The sequence below is a fragment of the Rhagoletis pomonella genome, unplaced genomic scaffold, assembly GCF_013731165.1.
Source record: "Rhagoletis pomonella isolate Grant_MI unplaced genomic scaffold, Rhpom_1.0 Rhpom_scaffold_00001, whole genome shotgun sequence".
NCBI lineage: Eukaryota > Metazoa > Arthropoda > Insecta > Diptera > Tephritidae > Rhagoletis > Rhagoletis pomonella.
The window spans coordinates 19,098,581-19,113,978 of record NW_023458555.1 but is presented as its reverse complement, the minus strand read 5'-3'; the positions used below and the strand labels follow the sequence as shown (position 1 = coordinate 19,113,978).

The 15,398-nt window shown below is 33.7% G+C and overlaps 1 protein-coding gene across 2 annotated transcripts in view; it reads left to right on the top strand.

Annotated features, from left to right (window-relative positions):
* The window catches only part of LOC118740605 (signal peptide peptidase-like 3), an 18,001-nt gene extending 5,483 nt beyond the window's left edge, over positions 1-12,518 (top strand). For both annotated transcript variants that reach the window (XM_036472210.1, XM_036472218.1), the window contains 6 exons: positions 9,075-9,957; positions 10,032-10,154; positions 10,308-10,499; positions 10,573-11,026; positions 12,001-12,121; positions 12,397-12,518. In XM_036472210.1, the coding sequence (XP_036328103.1) occupies positions 9,669-9,957; positions 10,032-10,154; positions 10,308-10,499; positions 10,573-11,026; positions 12,001-12,121; positions 12,397-12,465 (1,248 nt within the window). In that variant the 5' untranslated portion in view covers positions 9,075-9,668 and the 3' untranslated portion in view covers positions 12,466-12,518. The remainder of the gene's footprint in view (positions 1-9,074; positions 9,958-10,031; positions 10,155-10,307; positions 10,500-10,572; positions 11,027-12,000; positions 12,122-12,396) is intronic.
* The last annotated feature ends 2,880 nt before the right edge of the window (positions 12,519-15,398 follow it).

Here is a 15,398-nt window from a genome sequence, read left to right as displayed (position 1 = left end):
TTATTATTATTATTATTATTATTATTATTATTATTATTATTATTATTTATTAATCTAGAAAATAAACATTTCGTACGGACTATTTAACAAAAAATAAAATATTAATAATTAACATATATGTAATACTCCTATATTGGGAGTAAGAGCTAGTACCTTCCGAAAACACTACAGTACAGATATATCAATAAACACGCACGAAAGAAAAGGAACACATCCCACTGGGAAAATAGGTAAGCACCTTACGAGGTAAGCCATGTTTTCTTTCAGTTTTTAGTACCAAAATTGTCATCATGGCCAATGTCATCTACTAGTAAAGCACAAAATGAACACCTCCAACGACACATTACGTTGTCAGTTGCAAAGTAACGTGCAGCCGAAGTTATCTCCAAGCGCCGAACTACTCCGAGCGACTTCTCTGCATTACACGTAACTTACTTTGTAAAGCGGCTCAGAAGTATGTCTGATACCAAATGTACATTCTAAATTCCTAATTACATAAGGCGGCCATGCCTTTGTAAAAGTAAGGGACGTTCGGCAGGGAAATGGCAATGACTGCCAGGTGAAGAGTAAGTTGCTAATAAGGTATTATTACGTGCTCCTAATTCCCACTGGGATACGTTTATAAATAAACATGTACACAACACATATACAAAAACGGCACTCAAGTATACAATACATTGACAAAAACGGTACTAGACTGTCTCGCTTTGATTTCGGAATGCTTACACATTGAGAAGTTAGCTTACTGCCATTATAGAAGTATTACATATATGATAATTAATAACTTATTTAGCATACTATTTAAGAGTAGTTTGAAATTAAATTTCGAAGAAGAGAAATCGATAGCAGAAGAGTTTGAGAGCGAGTTAAACACTGTTTAGAGCTCTGCGAATAGAATAATTTTTCCAGACGAAGTCCAGGTGATTCCTAAGGCTTCTTGGTGGGATATTAAGAGTAATCCGTTCGAGTACGACCGGCGAGTCAATCGCACCCCGATTAATGGCAAAAACGAAAGTAAGAGAAAGAATAATCCTATTGCGCAGTGATTTAAGGTTTATGAGCATGCATCTAGCAGTGTAAGATGGGAAAGGGTCAACAAAATGTAGTGATCGTAGAGCATAACGAATGAAAGATTTTTTAGTTTCGTTGCTTTTTAGGAATTTGCCTTTTGTTAAATTGGTACCCGAGAAGGCCTCGAAGTCGTCAGCCAATGACGTCTTCGAAAGCCAGGACGCCATAGCGGCTTTGGTTTTTTTTTTTGTTACCGCACGCGGCAGACTTAAAGCCCGAAAAATCTCACAACTCAAACTAAAGTTGTAATCACTCACCTGACCTTTTGCTTCTATCACCCAATATGGTGCTCAAATCATTTCCTCAGAAAAAGACGAAAGTTTTTATATGCAAAGACGCCACACGTGAAGCACTGAGCTCCAAAAGTGTACATCTTGAAAATTGCTGTACTTTTACAGATTTGATGTTCACTGAATGAGGAAGGGTGATTTTACACTGCACATACTACACATGCGCCAAACGCGTCCACCACCACTCACAGTTTAGAGGGGAATATGCATATGCATTTTTTGAATCATATTCGTGCACTTGTTTATGCAGTTAATCAAAACTAAAGTAGGGCGGGGATGGTGACATATATCGCACGTTTAATAATATAGAGATGTAAATCGAAATTTACATTAAAGGTTTCATGATACAATCAATAAGCTTGATAAGAAGGAGAACATGTTCAGCCTAATACTACGTTGAAATTGACGAGTTAAACATGTTAGATTGGCCTTAACCAGTTGAATAAACAAAACGTGTTCATAAACAAGTTAAATCGCATGCATTTGTTGTTGGAAAATTTAGCCAGTTAAGACCCGTTTTCTCATTTAGGTTTCAAAATTTGTTCTTAATAAAAGGCAGATAAATTTTAAAACGTACATGAGATAACGGCACTAACAGCCGCACTCGAAGAGTCGTTTTATGATTACTTATGGTGTTCCTCAGTAACGATTGGAAAAAGTTCTCTCTCAGAGTCAGCTAATGATTCATTAACAGCTAGGGTTGCCAACATTTTCTAAGATATTTATAGTAGTTTTTTCAAAAAAAATGGCAAAAATAGAGTACTTTTCGAATATATATAGTATTTTATTTAAAATAAAAGTAAAAACGATTTTTAGGTGATGGAAAAAGTGCTTCCGTGAACGCTGAAGTTGTTGTAATAGAGAGTAGAAATGAAATAATTTTAAATACATTTTTTAACTCTTTCTTAGTGTTTTTCAAAATATGTTACCTTTTTTGATCATAAACGCACAATGACCTTTTACTTTAAAGAATATTTCATTTAATATTGTTATTTCAGTATAAAGGTCATACATTTTAATACATTTTTTTCGTGCAAATTACTGAAATATATTTATATTTATAATTGAAGAAATATAGTATTATTGCGTACTATATTTTTTTCAACAGTATCACAATGGGCCCTGATCTGGGCCTAGCAACCCCTTCAACCTAGTATGCCGACCGGAAAAATAGTACAATACTATATACTATAGGCAACCCTATTCACAGCATTTAATGAACATTTAAGTTAAGTAAAGAAAAGCATTTACTGAAATTTTTAACGAATGAAAACGTCGCCCGTACGACAGAAACATGAATCTGTAAAAATGTAAATTTTGGGAAATCAAGTTTGAAAGTTTTTTTACGTAACTTAACTCTACATTTAAGCAATTTAAATTGTAAAATATATGATTTCCGTGTACGCATACCATGCGTTTTGGTATAATATAGAACTTCCAAAGGTTAATCAAGTCAACACAATAACTCAGAACTGATAAATTTGCACATTCATGCTTCTGGAATAAAGTTGACGATATGAAATTTTTTATTTGTTTTCAATAAATTTTGACTTCGCTAACGTTGCTGTAGCAGTCACAATGGCCCAGTGAACAGAACACTAGCGTGTCATTCGTGAGATACGTGTTCAACCCTCGGTCAAGGATTTTTTTTATAATATTTTTTGTTTCCTTAAATATTTAACATATCGCTAGCTTAGAAAGAAAAGTTGCTAAGTCCCATTTTAAAAATTTTACAGGAGAGGAAAAAATCTTCCTATAGCCATTTTCTTTAACTATTTCGCAAGACTTTGAATCAAACATTTTGCGCGTTTAAAGCAAAGCAAAATTCCATAAGAATCAGAAGGATTCGATATTTATTAAAAGATGTCGTATTATTTTCGCCTTATCGGATTTGTGGTACTTCTTTTGGACTTAGCAAATTTTCCATTTATTGCTTATGAAGAGGAAAAAATAAAACAAGTACCTTTATAATTTTCGAAACGATGCGTATTCAATTTCTTTAGCCTCCTATATCAAAATATGAGTTTTCATAAAAAGTGGACTTAGCAACTTTTCACTCTAAGCTAGCGATATATTGTTTTAAAAATAAATATTTTTTTAATTTCGCTTAAAGTTTAGAAACGTTCTTCATTCATATTTTTCTTTTTCTACTTTAATTTACTCAAATGTTTAATTTTTATTGTTTAAAAAAATATATATTCTTTTTTAATTTCGTTTATTTTTTAGAAAACTTATTGCAAAAAGATAAACAGTATAACGCTAAGTCCACCGCTTTGGCAGATCTTTCAATTAAGCTTTCGAAATACATAAAAGAGCTTTCAAGATAGTTGCCGAAATAGAAAGACTTTTGTCTTTCGAAAGACTGTGTTGAGTTGAAAGACAAATGCCAGAATTGGCCTGTTAGCGGTATTTTTAGTTTTTTAGCAAACAGTTTCTAAAAATTAAATGAAATTAAAAAGAAAATATGTTTCCATTTTAAAAACAATAAAATATTAAAATTTAAGGAACGTTAAGTTAATTAAAAAGGCTAAAAATTAAAAAAGTATGTATCTAAAAATGAAACAAGAAAAAAGTAGTAAATAAAAAAACGCTCAAAATTTTTATGTGATCAAAATTTTTGTCTTTAACGTTACAGTGGCACTTATTTCACTTTTCTATGTGAACTTGATGTCTTATAAAAAAACAATGAACCACGAATACAAATAAAGCAAAAATTACAACAAATATTTTTTGCTTTAATATAAAATAATACGAACTTTTATATATGAAAAGGAGCTTATAGTGTGGTCCATATTAAAGATTAGTTATTAAAAAAGAGAAGAAACCAAGTAGAGGTTCAATTCACTCACGTTTTATCTTAGTATAGTTCCTTTTATATAGAAGAAAAAGCCTAGCACCGTCAGCCAAAAAAAATATTAAATATCAACGCGATTCTCCTAGCGTCTTGAAATTTTCACTTTTTCCTACTTAAATTTAATACGCTATAAAGCTGCATACCTAGAATTTTTCTAAAAATTATGAGCCAAAAGTTTAAAATTTTTGGGTGTAACAGTTAAAATTTGTTGAAAGTTAAAGTTTTTTGTACGAAGTTTGAAATGTGGATTTATGTTGTTCTGGTTATGTAATGTACTAGACTTTTATAAAAAAAACATGATACAATAATTTTTAGAAGGTAGTTTCACTTCTTCTTATCCGCCATGTTAGCTATCTGACAGAAAACGTGTTTCGTATTTTTTGTTGTACCAACTTTTTCAAAAAAAAAATCCAGCTTTTGACGTGGGAAAAATAAAAAAAGAAAAGCCAAACATATAAGTAGAGAAGCTTTCGAATATTTTGTAATAATTTTCTTCATAAAAAATTAACTGCTGCTTTCGTGGATATTGCAACACACGGAATAGATGTAAGGACACAGCTATAAGAGCCACCGCACACCACAGACTTTATCGGCCGCCTATTTAAATGATAGGGCTCGCTTGAAATATGTACATGAAGATGTATGGAGGTGCGCACATTACACCAGCTTAATCGCTCTGACCAATAAGTTGTGGTGCAATGGAAAGACTAGCGAGCACATCTAAATTGGCGGCCGATAAAGTCCGTGGTGTGCGATGGATCTAATCCATTACAAACAAGAAATATTGCTGTTATACTTTCATTTTTATGATTTTTATTCATGTGATTAGCTGTGGCAAAAATGTATGAACAAAATACGTGTATTTATATTAAAAATTAGGTGATCAGTTATGAAACATATAAATCTTTACATGTTCTGTTAAAAAATATCTAAAATAACAAGCGATAATCCCCAAGTTCTATATCGTAGCAGTGGCCACATTGCGTGTTTGTCACAGACACGGTTTATGTCAAACATTTTGAAGTGAAACTACCTTCTAAAAATTATTGTATCATGACAAAAACTATGAACATTAAATAAACAAAAGAGAAAACCAAAACTTGTCAAAATGTCACTTACCTAATCAGCTGACCACAAGGGTATATAGGTAATGAGCGAGTCCGCGCTTCCGCCCTTCCCCTGCGTCCACCTCAACAAACAAATAAATCTTATCGGCCCTGTAAACCTACCTCTGGCAACTGTACATGCTTGACTGTTGAACTATTCTTATCTAATTATGTGGAAAACATTATGGGTATTCTCTGAGTCTTGCAAAGCCCTTGCATGGTGCACAGATTGCACGGATTGCACGGTAAAAACCGGTTTTCGTATGGGACAGCTTTGCAAACCGTGCAATCCGTGCACCATGCCAGGGCTTTGCAAGACTCAGAGAATACTCCTATTGACAATGAAGTTCTAACATTATGTAACAAACCCGAAACACAACTTCAACTTCTGTAATTAAATATAAAAAATTTTACTTTTTTTTGTCACGGGTGGGTGTCACGTAGATGAGTTCTACGACATATTTTTCTTACCAAACACTTGAATTAAGAATCGCAAATTATTTGACAGTTATTTCACAGTACTTTCAACACAATCTACTTTATTAAACCTACTAAAAAATGTACTTATAACTTCATTTTAAAACGTAAAAAAGGCAATAAAAATTAATTTTTTGGTTGATTCAACATTTGTACCCATGTCTTATCCACACATTTGTTAGTTTTATAAAGAAAACATTTTATACTCTGAGGTTCAGTTTCCCATGGAACCTCCCTTAAATAAAAATACAATTTTATTCATAGTTTTTCTAACGAATAATTTTGTATTCTTCTCAAATAGCATAACTTACAGATTTCTGCTTGAACGCAAATTCGCTAGAATTTGCAAGTTTCACAGCCAACTCTACTGTCCACGGTTGCATTTCAAGCATGACAAATTTTTATAGAATTTTTAAATTCCTTCGATTGGACAAAAAACAACTTTTATAGTGTTTTTGTAAGAGAGGGAGGGACGTAGTCTTCGGCTTTAAAAAGCAATGCAACACTCCAACCGGAGTGAAAACGGCAACGCTGCCGAGTACCTTTCAAAATATTCAAATTAATGAATGAATTGCGTAAACGGTACTTGTTTGTTATACACGCGTGAGACCCTATTTAATAATAACCTCCGGTTATGTGGTAATATTTTTTATTCAGTTTACAACAATAAAATACGCTGCATAAAAATTATTTTTATCCACATAACCGGTAAACCAGGCAGGTGTGAATAACCTCATTATCTAAAGAACTTTTGGTTCCCGCATCCTGCAAATTGGTTGGGATTGAGTATAATCACTGAACTTCCAACTGCATGCCCGGAAAAACTACTATATATACGTTTTGTCGTCCCCATGAAAACTTTGTGTATGTACGCAATCCGAAAGAAACAGATTTTGTATTTGGCCAAGCATTGTCACTTCATTAATATTATCCAAAATGGATTGGGGTAATTTTATTATACATACAGACATGTTATAACAACCATACCATTTGTTATCTTATCATACATGTTTTTGTATGGGTTTGATTTTTTAAACCCAATAAAAAGGAAGTTCTGCAATGTGATTAACCTCACAAGGTGCCATTTGTGCAGTCAATACATATCGGCTATCCGTGTTGATATGTGAATCAGTTTTTGAACTCGTAATTGAAAATACGTTTGATTACTAGTTGCATACTTTGAATAGTTGCGTTCGATAACAAAATTTGCCAACACCAACCAACAATCAAAATCAAGAGAGTAAGCGAAAATTCTCTCCCAAAGAGATGAAAAAGCAAACAAGTAAACGAACAGGAAATTAGCCATTACTTGCAAAAACCGGAAGAAGAACACACACCAGCTGACTTTGTTTATGTTTTATTTGTAAACAAACTGAAATTCATGTTGCCTCCATAGAGAAAAAAGGAAAGTGAACGTGCAATGTTCGCCAGGAACATTTCTAGAAGTAAAAACTAGTTGGCGCTATCATAAAGTCACATAGCAGGCAGCCAAAAAGCATATAAATACCAAAACTCGGAAAATGCAATTTTGTTTGTTTACAAAAATTGCAACCATATGTTTTGTGATCATATGTTTTCGTGTTGGATAATTTTTGCTGACTAAAATTTTGCCAGTACAAAATGAACGCTTCTCTTGCATCAAAATGAACGCTTGCTCTCTCAATTTTTGTGTGTTGGATAATTTTTTGTCGTTATCGAACGCCATCCAGTAGAAATTTCGAAAAACTATTACAAATTTTTGACTTGTCGAACGCACCTAATTTCCCCTACTTTGCAAGTTGTTTGGATACATGAACACCAAAACTAGAAAGTTTTTAATAACTTTTGAAAACTTTTGATTTCATGAACACTCTTATTAGTTATGTTTGTTTACAAATTTTCCAGTAACTTGCCAGCAACTCTCCAGTAACTTTGTTTCTAAGAATTCGTGAAAATTCGTAAAAGCATTTACTGCATTTTACTGGAAATGAGTAAACAAACGCAACTATTGTTTCGCTGTTGTCTCGTTCTCAGCAGGTCATAACAATAACAATGACAATTGTCACCATTAGAGCGCTTAAAATAAATTTGCGGCATAGTATTAGGCGCAGCAGTAAAGAAAATAGTCAACCGTTGAGTTTTGTCATCGACGTGGGAATAGGGCACCGTCAGAAGCATTAACAATTAAAAGGAATCTATAGAAATAATCAAATTAAGTGTGAACATACTACGAAACTAAGTAATTTTCGCTGCAATAGGAACATACATACATACATTTGTAGTTTTGTCTGAATTTTTGTGGGTCGATGTTGTAAAAGGGAAAATAAAAATTATTTGACATACATATGTTAAGCTGTTAAGCTATGGAGTTAAAACACAAAAGATAGGCATGAGATATTTGGTGCTATTGTCAAATCGGTCTTAATATTTTTACCGAAATATTTTGGCGGATGTCTTAAAATATCGTAAATTTTTTTGTTCAAGTGTAAAAACCGCGACGTTTTTCGTGATCCACCCTAATGTACTCATAGACTAGGTTTGTTCGTCGAAAATCCAGCAAGAATTATTCCACACTCAAAATATCAGAGAGTAAGAAAAAATTCTCTCTCATGTTGAGAAACCTGCAAATTTCTGCACGAACGCAAATTTGCAGGAATTTGCAAGTTTCGCTGCCAGCTGGCGTCCACGGTTGCATTTCAAACATAAAAAATTTTTATAGAATTTTTAAAATTCTTTCGGATGGCCAAAAACAGGATATACATGTATATTTCTTGTTGTTCTGACTTTCTTTAACATACATTTCAATTTCTTCACCGTACTAGCTGTCGGGTTTCTTAAATCGACTCTGGTTGCAATTGCATTCCGATTGCGAATACCATTTTTTTCAGCCGAATTAAGTTCAAATCATTGGAATTAACTAAATTAATTATACCAACAATTATTTACTTCCTTTTTTCATAAAAAAATCGCTCGTGTTTATAAATTTTTAAATTTAACGAACTAATTTATTCAAATTATTGTAGACAAAAATGCAACCATGCGCCACAACCACATGTTTTTCGTGTTTGCAAATTCTTGCTGGCAAAATTTTTTCCAGCAAGAATTTGCAACTTCTCTCCAAGAGAACTGTCACTTTGCTCTCACAATTTTTGGGTGTTGGATAATTTTTTGGTCTGCACGAACGCGATTTGGGCAAAAATCGTGATAATTCGTACAAATTCGTACAAATTTTTTGCTCGACGAACAAACCTATTATCAAAATGATTTAAATCTTTTTTTCTTTTTTTTTTCTTTTAGCAAATGTCTGAAATTTACGTTGGACAAACAAAACGACCAACGTTTTTTTTTTCAAGCTATCAAAATAACCGCGAACGCTGCATTCATCAGATTGTTAAAAAAAATCCCAAATTTAGCCGCTTAAGAACTATCGGCTGAGTTGCTGCCTGCCGTGCTGATAAGACAATCAGCGATAAAGCGCTGCTGTCTCTGCCACTGCCGTTTGCTATTTGCTGCTTGCTAACATGTTGCTGCAGCTTTGTTGATTTAACAGGTATATAAAGCTATGTACGTTAACTACCTATAAACGCGCCAAAACAACGGCTGGGCTACATAGTAAACTGACGGCAGGCAGTAGACGCTCACAAAAAAACAAGCGAACACCGCGCAGACATAAACGAAAGTAAAATTTTAAATGTCACCAGCTTGATAAGAAAAGTAGTTCATTTATATTGATTTTGGAATTTAGTCTCTGTTGTGGGTAATCGCAGCACGTTATCTTCGTAGACGGTGTGTTATTGTGTGCGTGTGTCTTAGTAAGACGGTAGCGCGCATGCGCTCCACGCTCCTTAACAAACGACTACACACACAAACTGTTATCAATTACAACGCGCAATGTCACACGGCATAGTGAGCGGCGGAGCAGGAGCAGCAGCAGCAGCAGTCGTCGATAGCAGCAGCCTAAACGCACAATCCGCCACCACAGAATATCGCGAAGTACACTGGACGTCGAATGTCATGGACTCCTCACGCGTATCCACATGTCTCATTTCAATGCTGTTAATCGTTTATGGCAGCTTTCGTAGTCTGAATATTGAACAGGAGGCACGTGAACGCGAACAAAAGAAACGTAATGAATCGATGATGAATCTTATAACTGGAGAACCTGTGGAGCAGGAGACAAGTGAGAAATCGAACATTTTATTAAATGTAATATTATTTATTGACATCTTATTTTGTTACTCTTCCTTATCGTAGACAAATTTGCGACGCTGGATACAATGCATGCATTGTGCTTGCCGTTAGGTGCTTCCGTATCGCTGCTAGTTATGTTCTTCTTCTTCGATTCCATGCAATTACTTTTCGCCGTTTGTACAGCAAGTGAGTAACATGCACAATTTTGTTTTATACGTACGTACGTATGTATGGTTATACATATGCATTTGTACATGCAAACATACGTGCATATTAGATACCTTTATATGCTCAAATTACTCAAATATTATACTCCAAAAAATTGCTTTTATTTTGCAGTTATTGCCACGGTAGCTTTAGCTTTCCTTCTGTTGCCCATGTGCCAGTACATCATACGGCCATGCACCGACGGCAATCGCATATCGTTCGGTATATGTGGCCGTTTTACCGCAGCAGAGCTCTTTAGTTTTGCACTCTCTGTGTCAATTGTATGTGTTTGGGTACTCACCGGTCATTGGCTGCTAATGGATGGTAACAAACATTGTATTATTTTTTACTCCAACAAATAGTACATAACCATTTTATTTTTTTCTATCATTTCCAGCGATGGGTATGGGTTTATGCGTGGCGTTCATTGCTTTTGTACGCTTGCCAAGCCTCAAGGTGTCTACTCTCTTGCTAACCGGGCTGCTGATCTACGATGTCTTTTGGGTATTCTTTTCATCGTATATCTTTAGCACGAATGTAATGGTCAAGGTGGCCACCAGGCCCGCCGATAATCCGGTGGGTATTGTGGCGCGAAAACTGAATTTAGGGGGCATAGTGAAGGAACCACCGAAACTTAACTTGCCAGGAAAACTGGTTTTTCCAAGCATACACAACAGTGGGCATTTTTCCATGCTAGGTTTAGGCGATATTGTGATGCCGGGGTTGCTGTTGTGTTTTGTATTGCGTTATGATGCTTATAAGAAATCGCAAGGCATTACCACAGATCCGACGTTACAGCCACCGAAAGGAGTCGGCTCGAGGCTCACATACTTTCACTGTTCCTTGTTGGGGTGAGTGTGACAACAATGAAATAGATTATAACATTACTTTTATTATGTGTAGTTACATAAAGAGGCTTCAGATTTGTTGTTCAATTTTGGCTTTTTGTTAAAAAAAAACCTTCGAAAAGAGTTTTGTAAATCATTTGAATCTAAGGACAAGCCGCAACCAAAGAGTAATCAGGCCATAACTCGAATATATACTAATTTCAGGAGGTTTACACTAAGTTTAATTTCTTTTATATAAATTCGTTTAGATTTTATTTTACCAAGTTGCAGGTAAAACTTACATCGAACTATGGCCCTATTGCTCTGGGATTAGATGCATATGTGCCCACAATTTTGAATGTGTTCTTAGTAATTGTATACCCCTATGCGTGTTTAAGTGGCTTGGTATTTGTAACTGAATGTATCTTTAAATCGTTCTACCGTCATAAACTAACAATACATATTTTGACCTTTGTGTGATGAAGTTCAACGAACGATAAACTCGTTCAGATACAGATAAATGATCGGTGAAGCACAAACGATATGAAGACGACTTTCAAAATTATGGGCACATATGCATGATTTTCAATTATTCTTCAATTATTCAATTATGCCAGCTCACTGTTAACAGATAGCGCCTAAATGCATGCTACAGCTTCAGCGTTAACGATTGGATTTCTTTTTGTTAAAAACCAAAATAGAATTATTTTGATAATTACGGAAACGATAAAAACTGAATCGTTTCAACAGAGACGATTGATTTATTTTTTTTTGGTAAATGCTAAAATTAATTTTACAATGCATCGTTGATTTTATTATTAAATTCTATTATTGAATCGTTGCACATATGTATGTACACATATGTATGTTTATTTTTTATAATTTTCGAATTTTCTAATTATTCGATAAATCTGTGTCAATTCTCTATGTAATAACGAATCTAAATTTATGTATTGTACTTTTATTGTGTATGTAATTATTATCTTTTTAATTGTTAGCTACTTCCTTGGCCTACTCACCGCTACCGTAAGCTCGGAAATTTTCAAAGCAGCACAACCGGCATTACTGTACCTGGTGCCGTTTACGTTACTGCCTCTACTGACCATGGCTTATCTCAAGGTAATAATAATTTAATTTGATACAGTAACGGATATCGTCGCCCGTATGCCAGAAGCATGAATGTTCTAATTTATCAGTTTTGAGTTATTGGGTTGACTTGATTAACCTTTGTTATACCAAAACCCAGAAACCTCAGTGAGGGGGTTTTAACATGTCAATCTTTCTCTTTTAATTTAACTGCAGAGGTTTTAATTTTATTTTTTATTATTATCTAATTTGATTAAAAAAAATCTATTCATTGTTCTATAAGCTATATAAAAATAAAATTATTATAGGGTGACTTGCGGCGCATGTGGAGTGAGCCGTTTATAACACAACAACCATCAAAGCAACTGGAAGTCTGAGTGCTATTCGACACTACTTTCTTTGGATTACGTTTAACGAGTGAACGTTTATACTAGGAATCAAATATTTAAGTTTCATGGTTTAAGTAGAATGTAAAACTTTAGACCGACTTAGTGTGTGCTTGAAGGAGGGGGTTGTGAATTGGATATTCATACATGCTGGTAATTGTAGGATCGTGAAAGATAGAAAAGTACTCATTTTATTATTTCATTTTTACAAACGCTTTACAAGGGTGATTTTTGAGAACTTTTTGTTTTTAATTTTCATTCTACTAAGAGTTATTAACGTTGAACTGTAACACGCTCAGATATCGAAATGAGATCCAATAATAATAAGGTATTTGTATGTGCTCCAATACATACATAGATACATAAATACATGTACTAAATAGAAAGCAAGCCAAAATTTAGCACACGTGGCAAATACATATTACAGTAATATGCACGCATAATTAAAAACATACATATTTGCATAAGCTCACGTACATCATCTAACATAAATACATACATCAGACATGCAAGTACATGAATTGGAAAAAAATACGAATATATACACATAAGCATACATACATACATGCATGTTACATACATGAGTATCCATTAACTTTTCACTAGATATAACTGTCATCGAAGAGTATAAGTTTTGTTAAGTTAAATACCTAGAACTGAATTTTTTTTTTACCCTGCTTTAAGCAAAATAAATAGCAACTACAAATATATGAGCAACAAAAAATTTGACAAAAAATAAGCCTTTTATTTAATTTGCGCGTTGGAAATGAAAGGTTGAGCTAAATTGTCGTCACTGCACCAGAAGGATTGCAAGTCGTTCGCCCGCAAACATTCAATTCCACTTCAATTGGATTAATGTCAATTAATAGCAACTCGTGAAATGAATTACGTAATTAAAGATAATTTTACATTTTTAGCACTGGAGTAAAACTAAGCAAACAATAAAGATTGAAAATAAGCTGAAAGAATGAATATAATTTCCAAAGAACATCTATGTAGATCGAGTTTTTCTACATGATTCGAACGCCCATCGCCAGTGCATTGCAAAATTGCAGCTAAAGCGCGAACGCGAGCCCTCGCGAGCTATTTGTGTTTTTCACTAGCCCGAGATCGTCCGGAAAACTGTCCCAACTGCGAGAAGAAGAAGGAAAAGAAATACGCGAAAATTATGATTTAGAGATAAATGTTCGTTTAAAAAGTCAAATTGAAAGTATCATTGGAATCCTTACTTTGAAAACTACTAAAAGAAACATTTGCGCGATTCTTAAATGACTGAAATTTAATAGCCCAACATTTATGTAGATTCAAAGTTTCGTTGTCAGAGATTTATTACTTCAAACCTTGGCTGTTGCTGTGACGAGCTCTAATTCTCCTTCTTTTTGGGCTGCGAATTTTTCGCTAATTTTAATTTGTTACTTTAAGAAATTTATATTGAAAAAATATAAATTTTAAAAAGTATTTTATAGTATTAATTATATAAGAGTTATTTGCTTAAATACAGATTTAAGTTATACATACTTAATTCCTTTCACGAATTAAAAAAATATATTTTTTTTATAACATTAAAAAACATTAAAAAAATGTCAGCTAAAATTGAGTTTGAGTCTCAATTTGGGCGAAATTGAAAAAAAAAATAAATTTTTTCTTAGCGGCTTGGAAGTTTTTTTACTTTGAATGATTTATACGTCAATAAAATTATTTATTTAAGGTGTTTGCATCTGTAAATGTGACTTTTTCAATACATATGTAATTGCGTATGCCCGTCAAATTCACAGTCTTTATTTAACTATTTAAAAATACGTTCTATGAAAACGAAATAAACTAAACTCAGACGATTCTATCTGTGTGTCAGATGAAAATAGAAACATTTCTATTTCGTATGTACGTGCATATGCTTTGTACAGAAACAAATCGAATTTGCCTTTACATGATATGTTGACATTTGCGTATGTAAAAAGTGGCATTTACACATGCAAATACATATCGTGTTAGCACACCTTAAGTAAACAACTGTGATCGAAATTGGTTTTGAAATTGAAATTTGTCGTGTGAATATTTGCAATTTCAAATTGAAATTGAAAATCGAAATTGCCCAATTTGAAGCTCGTGGAAACGTACTTTTATATTCATGCAGGGACAACTGCACATTGCCGTTGGGGCCTACACAAAGAAATTTCCAATCCCAATACGAAATCGTGTGAGCTTTGTGAGTAACTGTATGATTATTTAAACCTTCTGTATATATCATAACCCAAAAAAACAAAACTAAATGTATTAATTTTTCCTATGTGAGTATATGTACACATCACACGTTTAATAATATACAGAATTAATTCAGAATTTCAATTTTGTGGGAAAACGCAATCAAAGTTTGATCAATTCATGCAGTTGGTATACCAAAAGACAGATAGAAAGACACATATCTTCGAAATTTTTGGAAGTTTAGTCATCCGTTAGGGTACGTTCACACAGAAAGCAGAGCCGAGCCAAACGAAACCGTTCCGAGCGGAGTGAAGTTTTCAAATTGCTATAGCTATATGAAAATGTTCATACAGTAAGCTTTTTCAGAAGCGTTTTGGAGCTGAAAGCAAAGCAGTTTTTGATTTTGAGTTTTCTATTTAATTTTTCAGCTGCATAACGCTTCTGCAAACAAGATGTCGAAATACTCAAATAAAAACTTATTTTACAATTAATCTTTTGAATAAAATTGAGCAAATATTTCTGCCGCTTTTCATTGACGGGTATTTTGTGGTATCTTTGCAGCCGAGTCCATGTGAACACCAGCAGCTTCGCTTTGTTCGGCTTGTCCGTTTGGCTTTCTGTGTGAACGCACCCTTAGGCTGAACGTATTCTCCTCATCAAGCTTATTAATTGTTTTATGAAATCTCCAAAAAGGAAAATTTTGAATTACATCTCTAAATTAT